Consider the following 21,668-nt stretch of genomic DNA (forward strand, 5'->3'; position numbering starts at 1 on the left):
GTGATTGGTTAGCTGGGCCGGCGTGTGCTGTGATTGGTTAGCTGGGCCAGCGTGTGCTGTGATTGGTTAGCTGGGCCAGTGTGTGTTGTGACTGGCAGCACTTGGAAATGTCATGCCCCTTACCATAGCTGCCTGCTGCGAGCTTCAGTGTAAATATTGCGTCAAAATCAAAATAATTTGAACGCGATTTAAACCTGGCTGATTGTAACCACTTTAAGTTCGTCTGCCTTGTGAAAGTTAGCGTGTCTCCGACATAGTGATAACACTTGTTGCCTTCTCTAGTGCAGCTCAACCAGGTCTCGTCCCAGTCGTCGGTATTTGTGGATATCACAAATCCAGGAAAATATGCATTGGAAAGTCATTCGTTGTAAGTGGACTTTGAGCTTTTTATAACTATAGGGCCTTTCGCACCACTTTAGTTCCAGAACTAAATGTACAGTACTAAAGTACTGGGAAGATTTTGCACAAACTGTTTCCAGTACCATTTAAAGGGTTGCATTTCCACCGACAGGACTTGTGTGTACTAGGAAGTGATTTAAGCCGGTCGACAGCGGCGTCATTTGTGCGTGGCGTTCAACAACGTTAACAAAGAACAACATTAACAACAGGAGGATGGAGGAAGCTGTGATCAGAGCTGTGGTTTTGTTGTGTCTCGGGGGTTTCACAATAATGGACATGGAATGTTGACATATAAGTAAAGCATCCCCAATTGTTTGTTTTTTATTTCCCTCCCCAAACACTTCTTGAAATCATAATGAAGACTTTCTTGTAGGCCTTTTGATACAACTAAATTGAAGATTGAATTGAAGTCCCTGAGTGAGCATACTTCATAAAAAAAAAAAGTCCCTGAGTGAGCATACTTCATAAAAAAAAAAATTCTACCTGCATTAAAACCAGTACATTCCAATAAAAATGTTTCATATGGACAGAGTCTCTGCTGTGTGCAAGTGGAAGAGTTTTTGCGTTATGCCTTAAAATGATGCTCAGAAAGCTCACTAGGATTTGGAACGGAGTGATATGTAATGTAGAAAAAGGCGCCACGTCTGCTGTCAATGATGTACCTGGAAATCATTGTGAAGGCCGAACTTGCAGGCAGACTTTCCTCCTCCAACAGGTCTGCAGGAAGTGAAGTCATAACCGAACTTGCAGGCCGCGTCAGTGCAGTTTAAGCCACTGAGAGTTACGTTACTCTCCATTCCTGTAGCATCCCGCACGATGCAAGCACCTTTCAACAAATCAATCAATACATAATACAAATCAATCAATAATACAGGAGAGTAATCAAAACAATATGCAATTCTGAGAGAGTTTACCTGCAGAAATGGCCACACCCATGTACACGAGGCCCGTTATGAGGATAGCCAACAGCGTTCCTTTTGGGATGGCCCATTTTGAGGATCCTTAGAGGAAAGAAACAATTACAGAGAATCTTTACAGAGACTGTGACAAAGAATAAATAAATGCATTGAGGAAAGGATTGCCGATACTCACTGCTAGATCTCCGGAGATGTTGGCTCCCGCCAAAATGCCTGTGGGCGCCGGGAAGAAGATGGAAAAGACAGAGAAAAATGTCTGCCCTCGAAAGTCTGGGGCCGAAGTTATCTGCCAAGATGCTGGCTAAAAAGACAAGATGTCCAACAGTAGTTAGATAATAGAAAGCACAACAGGAATGAATCAAAAGAAAACAACCACACTACCAAATGTTAAACTCAGGACATCAAGCGGCGATCAAGTAACATTGTTAAAATTTAATATATATGTTATATATTATATTATATATATCTATATATATATATATATATATATCTATATATATATATATATATATATATATACAGTAACAGGTCAAAAGTTTGGAAACATTACTATTTTTAATGTTTTGAAAGAAGTCTCTTCTGCTCATCAAGACTGCATTTATTTCATCACAAATACAGAAAAAAAAGTAATATTGTGAAATATTATTACAATTTAAAATAATTGTTTTAAATTTATTATACTTTAAATTATCATTTATTTCTGGATGCAAAGCTGAATTTTTAGGATCCATTATCACATGATCCTTTAGAAATCATTCTAATATGATGATTCATTATCAAAGTTGGAAACAGTTCTGCTGCGTAATATTTTTTCAGAACAGTGATACTTTTTTAGGATACTTTGATGAATAAAAAGTTAAAAAACCAATTAACAGAAGCTATGTTTTTAAAATATAAATATTTTGTAATAACAATATACACTACTGGTCAGTAATTTGGGGTCAGTAATTTTTTTTCTTTCTTTTTTTTTTAAATAAAATCAATACTTTTATTCAGCAAGGATGTGTTAAATTGATAAAAAGTGATAGTAAAGAAAATATATTAGAAATGTTTTTTTATTTTGAATAAATGCAGTTCTTTTTTAACCCTTTTATTCATCAAATATATTAGACAGCAGAAGAACTGTTTCAACACTCATAATAAATCAGAATATTAGAATGATTTCTAAATGATCATGTGATAGACTGGATGTTACATGTGACACTGAAGGCTGGAGTAATGATGCTGAAAATTCAGCTTTGCATCACAGGAATAAATTAATTTTTTAAAGTATATTCACATAGAAAACAGTTATTTTGAGTTGTAATAATAATTTGCAATATTACTGTTTTTACTGTATTTTTAAACAAATAAATGCAGGCTTGTGTGCAGAAGAGATTTCTTCCAAAAACATTTAAAAATAGTAATGTTTCCCAAAATTTTGACCTGTACTGTATATATATATATATATATAATATTATATATACTATATATATATCATACTATACCAAGGAAAAACTATAGCAAATCTCCGAAGCCTTGGCTTCATGGTTTCAATCTTTTTAATTTTTAAAGGTTTCATTCTCTTGCCAGTGAGTAATTCACAGCACAAAACGCTGTGTTCAGCACAAACCATGTTTATCAACACAGTAGAGTTTGATTTGACGCACACCCCTTTTACATTAAAAAAAAAAAAAAAAACAGTTCATAGCAGTTTATCATGTACATACAGCTTGTTTTCTTTCTGATGGCCCACCGGTTGATAAGTGCTGGTAAGCTCATTCTTACCATCATAGCTGAAGAAGCCAAATTTTCTCCTTGGACTCGACAGGAATGAAGGTCCCAATGAAATAGTTAAAGATAGCAGTGACCAAAATGAACAAGGAGGAATATTTGAGCCTGTAAAACAAAATCATTTTGACAAATGGTGAATTCATAAGGTCAGCACTGGCTGATGATCAAAGAAAACTGAAGATACACTAAATCTCCTGCCTTGGCCTCCCACTCCATTCCAGCGACTGAGATGCCAAGCAGCAGGATGACCGTAATGGTTCCAATGATCCTGACGTCATTAATCTGATCGAGCATGAGTGCATCGAAATTCTAAATGGACACAAACACATATGATTATTCGGTCTACACACAATCATTTTAAAGCAAACTAAACAATGTATGAGAGAACAGAATTGTGCCTCTTACAATGAGCAGCTCAACTACAGTTTCTGCAAAGCCCACGACATACATGGCCACGGCCACAGCATTGGCAAAGGCAAAAATCAGACCAATGGAGCCGCCGAACTCTGGGCCCAAACTTCGAGATATTAAGTAATACGCCCCACCTGAAGAAAAGATATTAAACAGATCACCTTTCTGAAAAGACAATTAGAGGTTATTCTGTTGCATCATTAAGAGACCCTTTAAAATATTCTGAAAATAGCACCATCATGAACAGGTGCACAGAAACACTTTGGAAAATTCAAATTCAAGTTCATTGCTAGGACCCACATGTCTTTTCAAAAGGAAAGGAGGCCATACATGCATTGCATACTCACATATTAAGTTATGTTATTTTGGTATTTTATCCTTTGGCAACTTTGGCCTCATTCTGCGGATTCTAAACAAATGCTACAGTCTTCCACTGAACTCAAATCATTAACTGATTCTGGTCCTGCTCTTGTGTTTGTTCTTCGATGTTAACTGCATTTTGAGAGCTTTCTGAATAAACGGTTGAATCAGGCTAATTTGACTGCTGGCAAGTGGGAGTAACAAGTAGAGTAGTGTGTGTTGCGGATATAGGCTAGCAGTGGTAGACCAATCCATCGTGAGTCCTCAATGATATGTCCCAGTGATATAGTGAGAAAGGAAGGGGCCCACCAGCACCGAACCCTGAGGTACCCCTGTGGATAATGTCATAACGGGTCAAGTTACCAATAACAAAGAAGTACTCTCAGCTATGCTGAAACATCCTCACATATTCAAACCTAGTCTAAAGATTTTTTTTTTAAATAATCAGGGGTGAGAAAAGTGCACAGACCGAGTACAGATTGACTTGAGGGAGCGCTTAAAGCTAGACCTTATTAATAAAAGTGTGTGTGTATTAATAAATGACTGGAATACCAAAGAAGATTAGGCCTAATCTGATTAATGGCTACACACCTCAGTGACGGGAAGCATTAGCACAAACACGCATCAAAAATCCTGCATGCAATGCTGAAAAACAAAATATGTAAAGTAGTGAGTGTAATTTTCTGATGAGTGTGAGAAAGCAGTTCTCTAAACTAAAAAGAGTTGCAGTGAAAGCTAAAAATCATTGAGGATCTCAAAATAAACCCAATCCTACACACACACCCTCCCGTGATTGGGTTAATAACTAACGCCTGAGGTTCTCATGGAAAAATATTGATTTGCTTCCACACTGAAACAAAAATGTTATCTAGTGTCATCACCCTGCTTTCAGATGAAGGCCTGTAGAGAGGAACAGCTATCCATTTCTGACTTCCAGACTGCCAATGAACCTCTCAATTGCCTGAGAGAAAAACACTGAGATCTTAAAACACTCTATTGAATTTCCCCACAGGCTGTGAGAACTGGAAGCTTTATGCCGAGTACCTTACTGCCCCTTTCATCCGCCGTTAGTGTAGTCCTAGAACAGTTAGATGTGTCACACTCATGCACTCAGATAGGAGTTCAAAAAAACTTTGCAACCAAATATGAGAAAAACTCATGTGGAGACCTCAGGAACAATAATTCTGCCCCATAGGGTTGATAAAACAAGAGTCCATATTTAAACATAGTTAACCACATGCAAGTAATGACTTTAAGTAACAATAATTTGATGCCACCAAAAATCTCTTTTGGGAATCTGTCCATTTCTCCTCTTTCCTCATCATGGGTGCATTTCTGGCCTGTCCTCTGCTGTGTTGTCAACCTATTTCCTTGAGGAAATAAAGGCTACTGAAATGATAGGAGACTTTAACTTGTCCTTTCAGTGTTCACTTGTCATTTTGTTAATAAGAGCTCTTATTAAATATCCTACTCTGGTTGACAAAGAACAACATGACGCAAGGCAACACTCAAAGGACAAGTGAAATCATTTTTGTTATGCATTTTACATCTGCCCGTAGATGAGCTTACAATGTCAACCCTGTTGGGGGTCACTTGTGTACAGTAAACAATTGGATGTTTATGGAACATCAGCATTTATCTAAATTGTGTCATTTGTGTGTAACAGTTCTACAACACCCTTTGAATGGTTTTTGCACCAATGTAAGTCACAGTTGTAATAATGCACTTTTTTTAATTACCTCCTCGTACAAAGCCATTGGTGGCGATCGCAGAGGTCGAGCAGCCCGTGATGGTAGTCACAACAGTGGCCATGATAACAATGATGCAGGAATACGCTGTGGAAATAAAAAGGTGGTGAACGTCTCCACGACTCATGGTTATCAGGTTCAGCACTAAACACTAGCCGTCTGTGGCTGGCTTCACACTGTATGCAGTACATATCCAGTGTTGAAGGTGCAAAATGACAGCTGACCACTCACAGCGCCTCACCGCCACATTCAGCATGTGCATGAGAAATGACTGCAGCTTGATGAAAACACGAGAGTGTGCTTGTGAATTGAAGTGCTAATTCACACGACCGACCAAAGTCAAACCTACCAATTCCAGCCTGGCCCACGATCCATGTCATTCGAATGAAGAGCATCACGCCCCATATGTTTAACATGCAGCGCACCTGCACAGAGGAAGGATGCAGTTTAGACTCATGCTGACAAAAACATCAAGGACCAAAGCCGTTTCTCAAACCTCATTCACCGGACGATGAATTGCTGGACAGGAACCCATCTGTGTTTGAAGGAAAGCTGCGGGCTGACGGCTATCTGACGGCTTGTGTGGCATCATGTCCGTTACCGCAAAAGACTCCATCAGTATAACAGCAATACTTCTACAGGACAAACAAACCTGCCCAGAGTTTATTATTCGATTCAAACTATTCCAATATAATCTTTTAGTGGCGTGACAGCAGTTCCAGATGGACACACTCTTGCCTGTGTGTGTTATTTGCTGTAATTCCTGTGGGTGAGTTTACCTTCCATCAGCAAGCGACTGTTTTACACTAGTTCCATATGAACGTGATGTAAACATTCAATGTTTAAGTCATGTGGTGATACTGAACAGCGTATGCTGTAATGCTCACTAACTGGCCTCATGTACTTCCAGTGTAAGTGAAACTTCACCTAAAATGTTGAGCAGAAGTTTTCTTCTGAGGTAACGGACATTACACCACAAAGCCTGTCGACGGAGAACCCGGATCAGTCCTTCAAGCAAATCTGAACACAAACCGGTTTCAAAGACTGACTGAATTCCTGCCGTGGTTTGAAAGACACTTTGGATGGAAATGAATTTTCACTTGTCGACACTATGAGAAGCAGTTTGGTGTCAAATGTTAAGACTGGGAAGGTGAAAATGAGGACAATTTTAAGGACAAGGAAGACCTGTCAAAATATTGACCAAGAGACGAGAAGCAGAGCCGATCTGTGAACCATAAAGCTTTTACTGGATTCACACGCGTCAGCGGGGAAGACGTCCGCACTGAGCAAAGCCACGGCTTGTTGAGAGTATTAGCATATTAAACATTACAACACAGCACGACAGTTTAAACATTCAGCCTCTAATAGGAGTCTCGACAGGCAGCTGATACAGCAAACCAACAAAACCAATTATCACCCGCAGCAGAAAGATCTCACTCGTCACCCTCGTTATATTCATTCCCATCTTTGGTTTAGTGTGGGTGACACTATTCTGAGACAAACGACATAAACCGCTGCGCTGACTTCTGCTGAAGCGTGTTTGATCAGATGTTAACTCTTACCAGCACTCCTTTGATCCAGCCGAACTTCACCACTCCTTTAGACTCGGAGGCTTCTTTAGCCGCGGCCTCCTCTGCAGGAGTCAGCTCCTCGCCGTTAGCGAAGCCATCCTCGAACGGCTCCTGCAATCACAGATACCCACACGCATGAATACGTCTGACTGAGTATGGAGTGACATTCAAGGCCAAAATGAAAACGCTTGAAAGTAAAGTAACATTTTAGCACTTATCTTCAAGTAAATGTTTCTCATGTCATAGTTCAAATTTCTATAACGCTGTAGTCTGATATAACTAGGGATGTCCTGAGCTGATCTCAAGGCTTGTGATCGGAGCCGATCAAGCATTATTTTAACTGATCCGTATCGCCTCTCCTCGGCTGTCATGCTGGTGCTGTGCAGTAGGTGGCAGTATTCTTTTTCCAGCAGATTTCCCAAACGCTATTACAAGGAAAAGACGATGCTCAAATGTGTTTAGCCACCATTAAACCATAAGAAGAAGAAATGTGAGAGCGTTGCGCAGAAGAACTAGTGAGGGCTGTTCTAGCACATCGCACGTTTGAGTTTCCGTTTCAGTGTATTTGATGCACACTTATGTAACGATCCCTCATTCATTTATCGTTCATGTTTATCTGCCATCAGACACTGAGATGTCGTTGCCATAATGCATTGCTATGGGTTGTGTCTTGCTTCAGATTTGAGTGACAAAATTACAACCCCAATGCTTTCTAACCATATCTCCACTTTTTACCTTTATGTTGCAATTATTTTGCTTATTGTACATATAAAATACAAAAAGTTTACATCAGTAGACCCATATTCCACCAATGTCTGCCCCATGTGTCTGTCTAAAGTTTGTGCACATAAAACAGAGTGTATCTTGTATACACACACACACACACACATGTATATTACTTTTACTCCGCACAAACATTGGATTGATTTGAATAGCTTTAATGTACTTGAATTGTGCATTAAACACTAGAAACATACGTTTCTGATCAGAACTCAGTACTGGCAGATACTTAATATTCAGTGACTGGGGACACACAAAAAAAACCTGAATGGAATATCCCTAATATAACCATACATGATGGACAAGTGGCTAATGCAAATAAACTGAACCATGAAAACAGTCCTGAGCTCGAGACAGCAGCACAGTTGCTGTCCTTGTGTCTGTGAAAGGTCAAACACAGGAAGTGTCCCTCCTCCACAGAAACAAAGCCATGACGAAGGCAGCTGCTCGTTATAGCTCCTGGGAAATAAACGACCGGCCTGACATCCACACAGAGACTTCACAATGACAATGTGAGGAGTTTACAACATCCTGTCCAGCGCACATAAAGCTCTGGTTTAGAGTGTGGAAAAAGCAAGCAGCGGTTCGATACGAGCGCAGGAGCCAGGGGCTGTATTGACATCTGTTAGAGGCGTTCAATGGCAGCGCTGCACGCCGAGGACAAAAGTAGAGGAGAAATCTGTCATAAAGATCCCGACAGAAGGATCTCTCTTCACTCCACAACCAGCGCATTTCTTCAGGATGTTCATTCCACTGAAGGGCACGTGAAGCTCGTGTCCTTGACCAAACGAGTGAGTGTTGATGGGATTCATATGTGACATTGAGGGGTGTGTATTGATGGCCGGTGGCTGCGGGACATACTGTATTACATGCCTAATGACTTGGCAGCACTTTACTAATATCTTCCCCTTCCATTAAAAAAAAGCCACAACCTTTACCCCGTGATGAATAACCCTGCTGTAGGTGGGGATCTCATATCGAAAGGATTCGTTACCACACGTTGTGATTAGTGGTTATTAAAACCTATTCAAACAAACACTATTCTATTACTAACAAAAGTGACCTAATTTACAGCCGAATCTAACAACAGGATGAACAGAGAATTTCAGTATGAAGCAGTATTTTATTCTGTTTTAATTGGACTTGATTGCATTTTTTCTATTTTTTATTTTATTTATTTTTTTCTGTTTTAATGGGTAAAATAATTTTAAAAATATCCAAAAGCATGTCTAATTAATAATGAAACTTATGTCTCCTGTTTTTATTCCCAGCAGTGAATATGGGAAAGAAGAGTGGCAAACAATATACCAGCAGATGAATCAGGTGATATTTAAAAAAAATTGCTGTTAAAATAGCTGTGATATTTGAGATGTGCAAATGACCAAACACTGTGCATCAAACAAAGAGCTGCACGCACGCACACATGCACACACATGCACAAACACATACACACGCTCACACGCTCTCTCTCTCTCTCACACACACACACAAACAAGTGTTCAGTGTTTCTGCTCCTCACTGCATTGAGTGATCATACATTACTCAGGGGTTAAAGCAAAAAAAAATCTGAGCCTGAACTTTTTTCCGGGGGTTGGGGGTTGCAGGGATGGACACATACACAAGGATATTTGGCAAACAAAAAAAGAAAATGATTTTCCTTGACCCATCCAAGGTGCCCACACACAGCAGAGCACACACACAGCAGAATCTAACTAGTAATATTAAACTTTATTTTATATAGCGCCTTTAAAAGTCCAACAGCCAGTTGCACAGTGAAGTGTTGAGCCCCAGCTGGACCAGTTTGTGAATGAGCTGTTGAGGGATGATTGTGTTGAATGTTGAACTGAAGTCTATGAACAGCATTCTGATGTATTTAGCACAGTGGCTAGATTAACAAATAACCAGATGTTACCCGATCTAAATATTCCCTCACTGTTAAATAGTAATGACTTTATGAATTTCTTCACTGATAAAATAGATAACATCAGAAATATAATAACAAATGTAGATTCTACAGCGTCTAATACTTTAGTTTTATCCATCGCACCCAATGATATAACTAATTTGTTTTTAAATTATTTTTTTTTCATGAATATATGATTGACTTGAAGAATAAAAGCTATGTCATACACTTGGAAAATTGTGAGCTTTATCACGTTCACAGACACTAGGGGTGTGACAATACACTTAGCTCACATTGGTTAATAAAATGGGATTAAAGGGTTACTCCATCCCAAAATGAAAATTTTGTCATTAATCACTTACCCTCATGTCGTTCCATAAAGGGTTACTACACCGCAAAATGAAAATTTTGTCATTAATCACCCCCATGTCGTTCCAAACCCGTAAAAGCTTTGTTCGTCTTCGAAACACAATTTAAGATATTTTAGATGAAAACAGGGAGGCTTGAGACTTTCCCATAGACTGCCAAATAAATAACAGTGTCAAGGTACAGGAAAGTATGAAAATCATCATCAGAATACTCCATCTGTCATCAGTGATTCAACCGTAACATTATGGCCCCATTTACACTGCATGGTTCAAGTGACCCAATTCCGATTTTTTCCTCTCATGTGGCACAGATCGGATATGACCGGTGAACGTGTAAGCAGGAAAAAACCGCATGGATTCCGATTTTCTCAGATCGGATTCAGGCCTCATTCATATGTGGTAATAAATCGGATATGAATCAGATACGTGCATTTGCGTGTGCCATGTAAGCAGACAAATAGGATATTCCCCAGTAAATGCGAGTCGTACGTCATTAAAAAAGTGACGTCAACTCAGGTGGACAACACCAACTGAGATCACAAGACTTATTATAGGCGCGATGGAGGACGAAGGATACACACAGTGGAGCAATGCCAAGGTTTCATGTCTTTTAAGTCTTTGGGGTGAAGAGACAGTGCAGGCAAAAAAGCAGGGTTGTTACAGAAATAAATCCGTGTTTAAAGACATTTCACGAGATATGGGGAGGCACGGTTTAAGCGCTTTTTTCTCCGCCGCGCCGTACGAGACCAATGTTTTTGCTGATTTTTTTGTTGACTTTTCAAAATATTGTGAAAAGCAAAACACTGTATAATTTTATTTGCATCTGCATCCATTGTATTTCGTGCTGTTTTACTTTCCTTTTCCGGGTCAGAACGTCTACGTTTGGTAGTTTCAGCAGTGTATAGTGTAAATGCAAAAATCGGATACGGGTCACTTTTAAAAGATGATGTAAGCGGGTCGTCAAAAAAATCGGATATAGTCAGAAAATCGGATTTGGGCATCAAGACCTGCAGTGTAAATGCAGCCTATGAAGCGATGAGAATAATTTTTGTACACGAAGACAACAAAAATAATTACTTTTTTCAACAATTCCTCTTCTGTGTCTCTCCAAATCAGCGTAGTGCCATTTTGGCGAATCTGAGCTGTACGCAGATGGTGTACGCTCTCCTGTAAAAAATGTATCCTTGTGGTGCAGTGTTTGCTTTCAGACCAAAGCGTAAATACACGTAAAAAATGTATCCTTGTGGTGCAGCTGACAAAGAAGAGCGTAAGCTGCCTGAAACTGCTCAGGAAAACTTAATTGGCAACTACCTATTTTTCCAATTCATTTGTTCTTTTTATGGGTTCCTGCTGAAGCAGGTTCTGAACCCCCAGAACACATTAGTTAATGATTCAGTCAGATTGAACAGAAAGTGTGTATCAGTAATTGATCAGTGAGGGACCTGTAGCATCGGTCCCGCAGACGTCCAGCGGCACGGACATGGATATGGTGCGGATGAAAACACTGCTTTGTTTGAGCTTTTCAACAGGTTGTGGGTTCAATTCTCAGGGAACACACATACTGATAAAAAAAATTGTAAGCGTCTGCGAAGTGCATAAACGTTAATGTAAGGTTACAGCCAAGCCGACCCCTGATTTAGAGCCACTTGCCGTCTGTAACACTAGAATACAGACTGGAAAACATGAACAACACAAACAGTGTGTAGATGCTGTAGAGCTCCTGACGCCACACACAGACTTCACTAGAGCCGCTGCACATCACAATAACATCAGCGTAGCTTGTGTTCTTCATCCTACCAAACCCAGAGACATCATGGAGCTCCACACTGGGCAGAGGTTAGGAAAGATGGTCATCATTGCCAACATTTAGCAGCGCATGCTCTAGATGAAATGCTAGGTTGAGTTTGCGGACATCACTATTTATTAGCTGCACATCAACACACAGCTAAAACACAGCTCCCAGACTTTCCTAAAGCGGTCCTCCTCCTGTCTGCGTCCAGCAGACTGCAGCCTCCAGAGAGCCAGTGCTCTGCCACAGTCACACTACTGGAGACGCTGATCCTTCAGCACACACACTCATGAGAGAAGCACAGCGCATCAGTGTCTCAATCTGATCTCTCTCTTTCTGCTGATGAAAGATTCACAACACCACTGAACTCTTGCAGAGCTGCCTTCTCCAAACATTTCTCAAGACTCGGACCTTCCAAACCAAGTCACTTCCCACTAAAACCATTCAGTGGCTCTATTCCCTGGAACCAGATCAAACCCCTGAGACCCCAAATTCATCCTGAGATGAAGACTGTGAACGAGGCTTCTTCCATGAAGCAGCTCAAAGACGAAAAGGAAATCCAAAGAATTTCACCAGTCCTTGTGTCATCTGACTATGCAGCATGGTAGCTTGAACAAAGAAAAACTAAATACAAAGTCACCCATATAACAAAGACTTTAGTCTAAATACAACATACGTAATGTCAGAAAGTGCAGCAGCTTTTATGACATGCTATTTATAAGTCAGTTTTAAGTGCTCAGAGGGAGTCCACCAGTGCTGACGGGATGTTAATGAAGGGACACTGAGCTCCTGTGATATCAGCAGTGCTGTTTTCTCAGGGAGGGATGCTGATGGACCGATCTGACATCATTAACTTGGGTAAATAACATAATTAGAATGGGTAAACAGCACATTTTACATGGGCACATCTTACCCATGCGGCTCCAAATGCATCATGGAAAACAATCCCACCACAGTCTCAATTAATATGCGGTGAATGGGCCGCTTTGTTTCCCGTTTCATTACGGTTTCAAGATCTTGTTTGGTCCTGACATGGGAATGAGTGAGAACCCACTCTAAACAGGAAGTATGGACTTGGATCGCCACCTTGAAGATGCAGGATCTCCGCAGAGAGTCGCGGTTATCAGCATGTCTGTGAACACAGCGTAAGATCCCGTACACGCCTGCTGTTCGCGAACAGCGCAAAGTTAACGTCACGTGAACAGAAGCAGCACCACTCCCCCATCACCCACATGTGTGCCGACTTCCTGTGCATGTTTATTTATCAAGCTACTACCACATACTTTCTGGGGGAAAGAAAGCCTGTTTAAATGAAAGCGGCGGTCGGAGGACTGTGAGATATTACTGCAGTTCACAGCTGAACGCAAGCAGAAACAGCTCCCTCTAGTCTTCCAAGTTAGTCCTCTCTTGTTTATTAAGACTGGTCATAACATTTTCATGTCAGTTATATGAAGACTGGACTAATTAGAATCAGAAAAGACAGATCTCCCCCTTGACTATGACTGCTACTTAAGATACAGTCTCAACATAGCAGCTAAGATAAAGCAGCTAGTTATTCATAGCAGCTGATGCTTTCACAGAGGAGGACAATATATCTCACACACATCTGAAGTGGTTTGTTGTAATTCATTTATTTTAGTGTTTAGTTTAACATACTGTAGTGATTTTACTGCACTTTTTACTGTTGGTTTGAAAGTGTTCAGTCAGATTGAAGACTGAACCCAAATAGGGTTTTAATCAGTTTCAGTTGGGTGTCTGATCTAACTTCAACAGCAAAAGAGAGAGATAGTAATATGTACAAACCACATTTGCAGCTGATGCTGATAAGTCACACATTAAACGACGAACCCTTAACAAGAGCAATGTAACAGACGGAAACGGTCTCTTCTAAACGACAAACTAAATCACATCTGCACAACAGACACTGATCTGAGCCACATTCATGTCCATGGATTACAGACACGGAAACGCTTGAGCAAAAATCTAATCCTAATATGCATAAACATAAGCATGAGGACTCCAAGACTCAATATATGTGCAACAGCATCTGCATTTTACTGAAGGGTTCGAGTGAATCCGGATTTTCAATGAGGAATCTTGATTTGCATCCAGGAGCCAAAGGGAAAAAGCAGTTTCAGATCCAGAGTGATCATTATATTTGATCCAGGAGCATGAATGAAGCTCAGTTCAGAGTTTTCACTTCTATTCAAGCTTTCAGAAAACTGCACAAACTGCATGCATGAGCACAAACCCTCCAGACGGGGCCCAGGGAATGATGGGTAGAGTCCTCCTGCTGGCTGCATGTGTAGATGTGAACGGAGAGTTTCAGTGGCGCGCGAGGCGAGGGTGAGCTCATCTCATTCAACAAAGCGGCTCATTGTTGCTGGATCTACTCAAACCCATTCACAACTGTAACTGAAAACCATTGAAAAGCCCCCAGCAAACCCACAGCGCCCATTCCAGCCCATTCAGCACGCCACATTAAGAGCCAGGGCTCATCTCCCACAATTCATTCATAAGAGATGAGAAGAAAAAAAAAATCAAGTATTACGTTTCAGTAAGAGATCTCTTAAAAGTCTGATGTGGCATTTTCAGGAAGGTTGGGAAATAGCTTTAAAGCGTCATGAAACCCCAGACTACTTTTTCTGAGTTTTTAGCAGAGGTGTTTGTGTTGTACGTCACAGAAGACAATGTTAGCATCGATATTCATAACTGTTGGAGAAAACTGGTTAATTTTAAATGTTATTTGTGCTTTTTTCATCTTCCGGGTTTAAATCTACATTGTGATGATGTCACAATTTGTGACGTGGCAGTGGACTATAGTACATAGATGACACGTCTGTGTCTATTAAATTATTCACGAGACTGCGTGTTCTTATCCTATGAGAAGACACTTCGCTTAATTATTCACAACCGCATGTGTTGATTCGCTATGACACGTTTCAGACTGTGAGATGACATCGCGCACATTAACTGAGAGAAACGTTCATGGATTGAAGAAGAGTGTTTGTTTTTGTTTTGTAATAAGAGTTCGGCACAAATGCGATTCATTCACTTGGTGAGCATAACCGTTTTTACAGCTCCGTGACACAAACAGTGCATTCATATACATGTTTTTTCGATGTAGAGTGCAAATGGCTATGCATTTATTTGTATTTTTAACTCGATGGGAGTGAAATGAAACTGTCTGAACGTGAAGCTGTGTGTGTTGTCTGTCTCCCCTCTTCCCCCTCCTCCGCAGCACGTCCACTTTTTTAGCATTTTTTAAAACTGTTGTGAGAGATAAACAGTGCTGAAATGGGGGGTTTCATGGCCCTTTAAAAATTACTAGAACTAGTTTAAAAAGAGAAGGAAAAACAAACTAACAACAAAACAAAAAAACACTCTAAAAGCACACATCAAACAGTACTTGTGACAGTAAAGACATGATTTAGAGCTCCATATGAAAATAATAAACTACTAACACATCTTATTCAGTACAGTCACTCAGTCTTTCCAGTTAAAGTTTCAATAAAGTGCTGCAGGCCTCACTGCTTTAGACCTTTGTAAAGACTCAACAGCTAATAGCATGTCTGATTTAAAGTTTATCTTTGAAGGAAAACAAGGGCTTCAAATTAGTATGAAAGTTAGTATGAGAGTGAATAAACATGGATGAATGAGAAAATAAAGAGTGAAACATGCTTGATATTGAAAAGGGTTATTAAACACACAATAAAGCCTTCATTCTGACACACACACACACACACAGTCAGACAATAAGAGTACAGTTTATGGATTCAGTTCTCTTTTACAACTTGCTGTGCTTAAGCAAAACTGAGTCAAAAATGACAGCTTCTGTAAATGCACATGTAAATACAGGCTATGTGTCTTAATCTGAGAATCTTAATTTATTTAACTTGTTTAGTATGTATAATATTCCATTTGTAGAAAGTAAGTGTGTTAAGCCCACTGAATCGTTCAGTTAATCCTGACAATGGAGCCAATTGAGAGAACTGTGAGGTGACGTACTTCATTGCACACAGTAGGCCAAGGATACAAGAAGACTAACCAATGATTGTTGTAAGCGTGAACGAACACTGTAGCAAAACTAATCCAGAAATTCAACGAGCTTTCTTGTCACAAGGAGTGACTTTTGCTAAGAATAGAGCAGGAAAATTCCAAGCAAGTGTCAACAGAGCCACCAAAAGCTGTGAGAAGAGTGACATTTCATCATCTCACCCAGGGAGACACAACACGCTCGTTTATGCCCACAGGAAGTACCTACTGGAGCTAAATCACATGCAGCCTTTCCCAAGGTCCACATTAACAAAACACAGACTCCTGGGAAGACTTAATGAGACCAAGTCAATCATTTTGGCTCTAACAGCAAGAAGAGTACAGTGAGAAGTGAAGTTCAGTGGCAGTAATCATTCTCCAGGAACTCAACAGGACAGATGATAGTTTGTCATGAACTTGTGTACTCGATGCTCAGAAAGTGCTAAGAAAGGTAAAAGCAGTAATACCTAAAGTTACGGAAGACTTAAAGAGTATTCCAAGTTTGCTGACTTTGTAGATTCCTGTTTCTTTATAGGTACACACTTGATTAGAGGAGGTGTACTGTATATCATTGTCACTCTTTGCACATGGACATTTTTATACGCAAGCCTGAATTTGAGAAGTATAAAGACCACATGATGCTGCTGCAGAGACACATGAGAGAGCACGGGGAAGCGTGATGGGATACTGCAGTGTTTGTATCCATCAGAGGAAGACACTGACAACCTCAACAAATATGACCCCACCAAAAACACAGCCACAAGAAACACACAGACAGTCACAACACAACCACACCCAAGACACAGTCACACGGCCACCACACCGCAGCGCTCAGAGAGCGACGGTCACCACACCGCAGCGCTCAGAGAGCGACGGTCACCACACCGCGGCGCTCAGAGAGCGACGGTCACCACACCGCAGCGCTCTCAGAGTGCGACGGTCACCACACCGCAGCGGCGCTCAGAGAGCGACGGTCACCACACCGCAGCGCTCAGAGAGCGACGGTCACCATACCGCAGCGCTCAGAGAGCGACGGTCACCATACCGCAGCGCTCAGAGAGCGACAGTCACCACACTGCAGTGCTCAGAGAGCAACGGTCACCACACCGCAGCGCTCAGAGAGCGACGGTCACCACACTGCAGCGCTCAGAGAGCGACGGTCACCATACGGCAGCGCTCAGAGAGCGACGGTCACCATACCGCAGCGCTCAGAGAGCGACGGTCACCACACCGCAGCGCTCAGAGAGCGACGGTCACCACACCGCAGCGCTCAGAGAGCGACGGTCACCACACCGCAGCGCTCAGAGAGCGACGGTCACCACACTGCAGCGCTCAGAGAGCGACGGTCACCACACCGCAGCGCTCAGAGAGCGACGGTCACCACACCGCAGCGCTCAGAGAGCGACGGTCACCATACCGCAGCGCTCAGAGAGCGACGGTCACCACACCGCAGCGCTCAGAGAGCGACGGTCACCATAATGCAGCGCTCAGAGAGCAACGGTCACCACACCGCAGCGCTCAGAGAGCGACGGTCACCATACCGCAGCGCTCAGAGAGCGACGGTCACCATACCGCAGCGCTCGGAGAGCGACGGTCACCATACTGCAGCGCTCGGAGAGCGACGGTCACCACACTGCAGCGCTCAGAGAGCGACGGTCACCACACCGCAGCGCGCAGAGAGCGACGGTCACCACACCGCAGCGCAGTCACTCTCACGGTCACCACACCGCAGCGCTCAGAGAGCGACGGTCACCACACCGCAGCGCTCAGAGAGCAACGGTCACCACACCGCAGCGCTCAGAGAGCGACGGTCACCATACCGCAGCGCTCGGAGAGTGACGGTCACCACACACCGCAGCGCTCGGAGAGCGACGGTCACCATACTGCAGCGCTCAGAGAGCGACGCTCAGAGAGCGACGGTCACCACACTGCAGCGCTCAGAGAGCGACGGTCACCACACCGCAGCGCTCAGAGAGCGACGGTCACCACACCGCAGCGCTCAGCTCTGAGTGCTGACCACACCGCAGCGCTCAGAGAGCGACGGTCACCACACCGCAGCGCTCAGAGAGTGACGGTCACCACACTGCAGCGCTCAGAGAGTGACGGTCACCACACAGCAGCGCTAGGAGAGTGACGGTCACCACACCGCAGCGCTCGGAGAGCGACGGTCACCATACTGCAGGCGCGCTCAGAGAGCGACGCTCAGAGAGCGACGGTCACCACACCGCAGCGCTCAGAGTGCGACGGTCACCACACCGCAGCGCTCAGAGAGCGACGGTCACCACACCACAGCGCTCAGAGAGCGACGGTCACCACACCGCAGCGCTCGGAGAGTGACGGTCACCACACACCGCAGCGCTCGGAGAGCGACGGTCACCATACTGCAGTGCTCAGAGAGCGACGGTCACCACACCGCAGCGCTCAGAGAGCGACGGTCACCACACCGCAGCGCTCAGAGAGCGACGGTCACCATACTGCAGCGCTCAGAGAGCGACGGTCACCACACCGCAGCGCTCAGAGAGCGACGGTCACCACACTGCAGCGCTCAGAGAGCGACGGTCACCATACCGCAGCGCTCAGAGAGCGACGGTCACCACACCGCAGCGCTCAGAGAGCGACGGTCACCACACCGCAGCGCTCAGAGAGCGACGGTCACCATACCGCAGTGCTCAGAGTGCGACGGTCACTCTCTGAGTGCTGCTTGATGAATGATCTCATTTTCAGATCATCACTAGTGATCTCATATGAAGCCCATTTTGATGACAAACGCTCACTCAGAAACACTGAGCTCAGGTGTGATAAAGGTAATGCGTGTCCACTGGGATGCTGCCTTCATTGCTCTCATGGGAGGAGCATCACTATGGAGCCGGGGCCGGAGGCGCAGGGAACCAGTGCTCCTTAACCTGTTGTTTTAGGCCCGTCCCAGCATGCTCTTACCCTCTACTGACACAGGACAATCATTACATCACCTGCGTGGAGATCACATCACAATCACTAAATAAATCACGCTGGGGCTGTGCAATTAATCGAAAAACAGTTAACGATTATTGCGCTCCACTCTGCCCCCTTTTCCAGCGCTACAAATTCATAACCCGACTGTGTGCTTAATATTAATCAAACAACAAAAGACAAATTCATAATCACACACAGCTCTTGATTGAAGGACTTTTGTAGCTTCAATAAGAAACAAAAAAAAAAGTTTAATTATGAAGACAAGTGAAGACAATGCTGTTTTATTTGACATTTGATTATTCATTTCTGTAGAAGGCTGTTTGAGACTTGCACAAAAAAAAAAAAAACATTAAAGCAGAGTTTGTTTCATTTGTATCTTTTTTTTATCTATTGTATTTGTCCTTTTCTTTTTCCTTACTGACAGTTTAATTATTTTCAATAATGTTGAGAACTTTTTGTTTGTTTGTCTGAAATTCCGCTGGTCTCTACAATGTGAATGTCATAGCAACCTTATTTACAGGAAATAGCTTATATATTTGATATGTATCACTATCTTTAAATAAATCACTCATATAAAGTGTTGGTCATATGGCCCCCTCATAATCGTGTTAAATAATCTTGATTACAATATTGACCAAAATAATCGTGATTCGTGATTATGATTTATGCCATAATCAAGCAGCCATAAATCACGCTGGCATTCATCAAGGATCTCTGCGATGGAAGTAATTCAACATCTTGCCATCTTGATGAAAACACCAAATGAACAGTCAGCTGATTGCCATGAAATTGCCTTGCCTGACATAGTGGTAACCATCTGCAACGCTGTGTTGTTTTGTTCCGGTATCGGTCAGAGGGGACCGATCCAAATCCGATATCGTGAGTATACTATTCTGTGTTATTGTTGAGCCCCACGAAAGGCATGAAAACATTATAAAGCACCAAAACGTTTTTGTGCACTATATTTCAAGTGTCCTGAAGCTGTTCCATAGTTCAATGTGTGGTACAGATTAATATTTAAGTCAATATATTCAAGTTCACATAAACTCTTCTTTCCGCTGAGGCTCAGTCATCCTCCATTCAGCAATCAAACTGTGTCTCGTTCGGTTACTACAGTCAGAACCATCAAACCCTCTTCAAGAGCGCACAGCAACTGAGGTTTAAAACTGTTCAAAGAAAAGGCTCAATAAACTAACGCACAGATTTAATACACTATGTGTCTATATCTCTTCCCTTTGTACTTACTTTTCTATATGGACTCGGAGGGCTGTGCAGCCTGCACACTGTGACTCCGTGTTGTTTCAAGCACATCATTCTGCACACGGGATGTGCATAAGAACTCTGTGCCGCTCTGTATTGGCGCCTTTAGTATTATAATACTTTTCTGCACAATCAAAGATTATTAATAGTCTTTCTTGTTCTGTCCTATCTATCATACGTTGCTGCCTTTATTACTGTGCTATACATTTAAAGGAAACTCTTTTATATTTCTATATAAATGTATTTACTTGTTTTTTCATGAATGTATTTTACAACAATACAAAGAGCAATGTGTAACATTTTACCAGATTTTAGACTTATTCACTTTTATTTGTAAATAAAATATTTCACTAGATTTTATACAATTATTGTGCGCCTGTGATTTTTCTAGAGTATCCTTTGCTGCTGAATTATCCACTAACCTAGTTTATAATAGTATTTTTGTCATAGATTATGATTATATATTTTTCCATTTGTTATTTTTCATGAAAATGAAGTAGTCTATATGTAGTAGATTGTGTTTAACATGCAAAAGAGTGATGATCAGGTAGACACAGAAGTATAGAAATTCTACACTGATTTTATTTTTTTTAAACTGTGCTGGTATCAGATTGGATTGCTTCTGAAAAATTTTTATTGTTGCATTGCTAGAATCAACCCTCGTTCCCGAACCTAAGCAGCAATCCATAGCATCAAGCTTTGAAAGCTAAACACCATATCCTGCAAGCTCCCGCCACCATAAAGAGACAACAGAGGCCATAACACAATATCTGGCAAAGGATATGGTTCCGATCGCCACAGTCTAGAAAACACGTCCCGCGCACCTCAAGAACACAAAACGTAAACACAACATTCCCTCTCTGTCCTATTTTTCCCAAACTACTATTCCCCAAATGTACACACAAACTCGCAACCGCGTCATGTTGGAGCTGAAAGATGTCGAACATTTTGAATGTATGACGGACCTCTGGTCCAGTAGGACAACAGATCATCAAAAAAGAACAAAAAAGCACTATAAAAAACCATGACTACGTATGCATTTCCTATCTTCTGCCTGTTCTTCATTTACTGAAGACAAAAACACTTGCTGATGATGATGAAGACAGAGCTGACACGCTCAATTAAAAACCAAAGTGCTGGCCTACATGGAGTCAAAATATGATGATCCCACAACCCAATCTCTGCTGAGCATTGCCACTTTTACACACCCATAGTTCAAAAAAGACTACATTTGTAAGGAAAAACTGGCAGAAATTAGTTAAAGGTTAATATCAGAAATGAAGGCAATTCAGAAGATAAGAACATTTTAAATGGCAAGAATGATTTGAGCTTATGAGTGCCTACTTTCTTTTCTACGAGACACAACCTGCTGTTGACATCTGAGACAGGGACTCAGCCACAA

At 42.0% G+C, this 21,668-nt stretch overlaps 1 protein-coding gene and 1 long non-coding RNA gene across 2 annotated transcripts in view; one reads left to right on the top strand and one right to left on the bottom strand.

Moving 5' to 3' along the window:
• Positions 1–21,668, bottom strand: part of slc12a2 (solute carrier family 12 member 2) — a 56,542-nt gene that overhangs the window by 21,412 nt on the left and 13,462 nt on the right. Inside the window, 12 exon segments of the mRNA XM_042732067.1 lie at positions 1,062–1,225; positions 1,314–1,400; positions 1,488–1,590; positions 1,592–1,617; positions 3,084–3,111; positions 3,113–3,172; positions 3,174–3,194; positions 3,288–3,398; positions 3,495–3,634; positions 5,600–5,695; positions 5,958–6,033; positions 7,171–7,290. Of these exon segments, the coding sequence (XP_042588001.1) occupies positions 1,062–1,225; positions 1,314–1,400; positions 1,488–1,590; positions 1,592–1,617; positions 3,084–3,111; positions 3,113–3,172; positions 3,174–3,194; positions 3,288–3,398; positions 3,495–3,634; positions 5,600–5,695; positions 5,958–6,033; positions 7,171–7,290 (1,032 nt within the window).
• Positions 8,670–21,053, top strand: LOC122138636. Its single transcript, XR_006155705.1, has 3 exons — positions 8,670–8,750; positions 9,231–9,282; positions 20,918–21,053. It is a non-coding gene; the product is annotated as an uncharacterized LOC122138636 (long non-coding RNA).

This window comes from Cyprinus carpio, chromosome B10 (assembly GCF_018340385.1).
Source record: "Cyprinus carpio isolate SPL01 chromosome B10, ASM1834038v1, whole genome shotgun sequence".
NCBI classification, from domain to species: domain Eukaryota; kingdom Metazoa; phylum Chordata; class Actinopteri; order Cypriniformes; family Cyprinidae; genus Cyprinus; species Cyprinus carpio.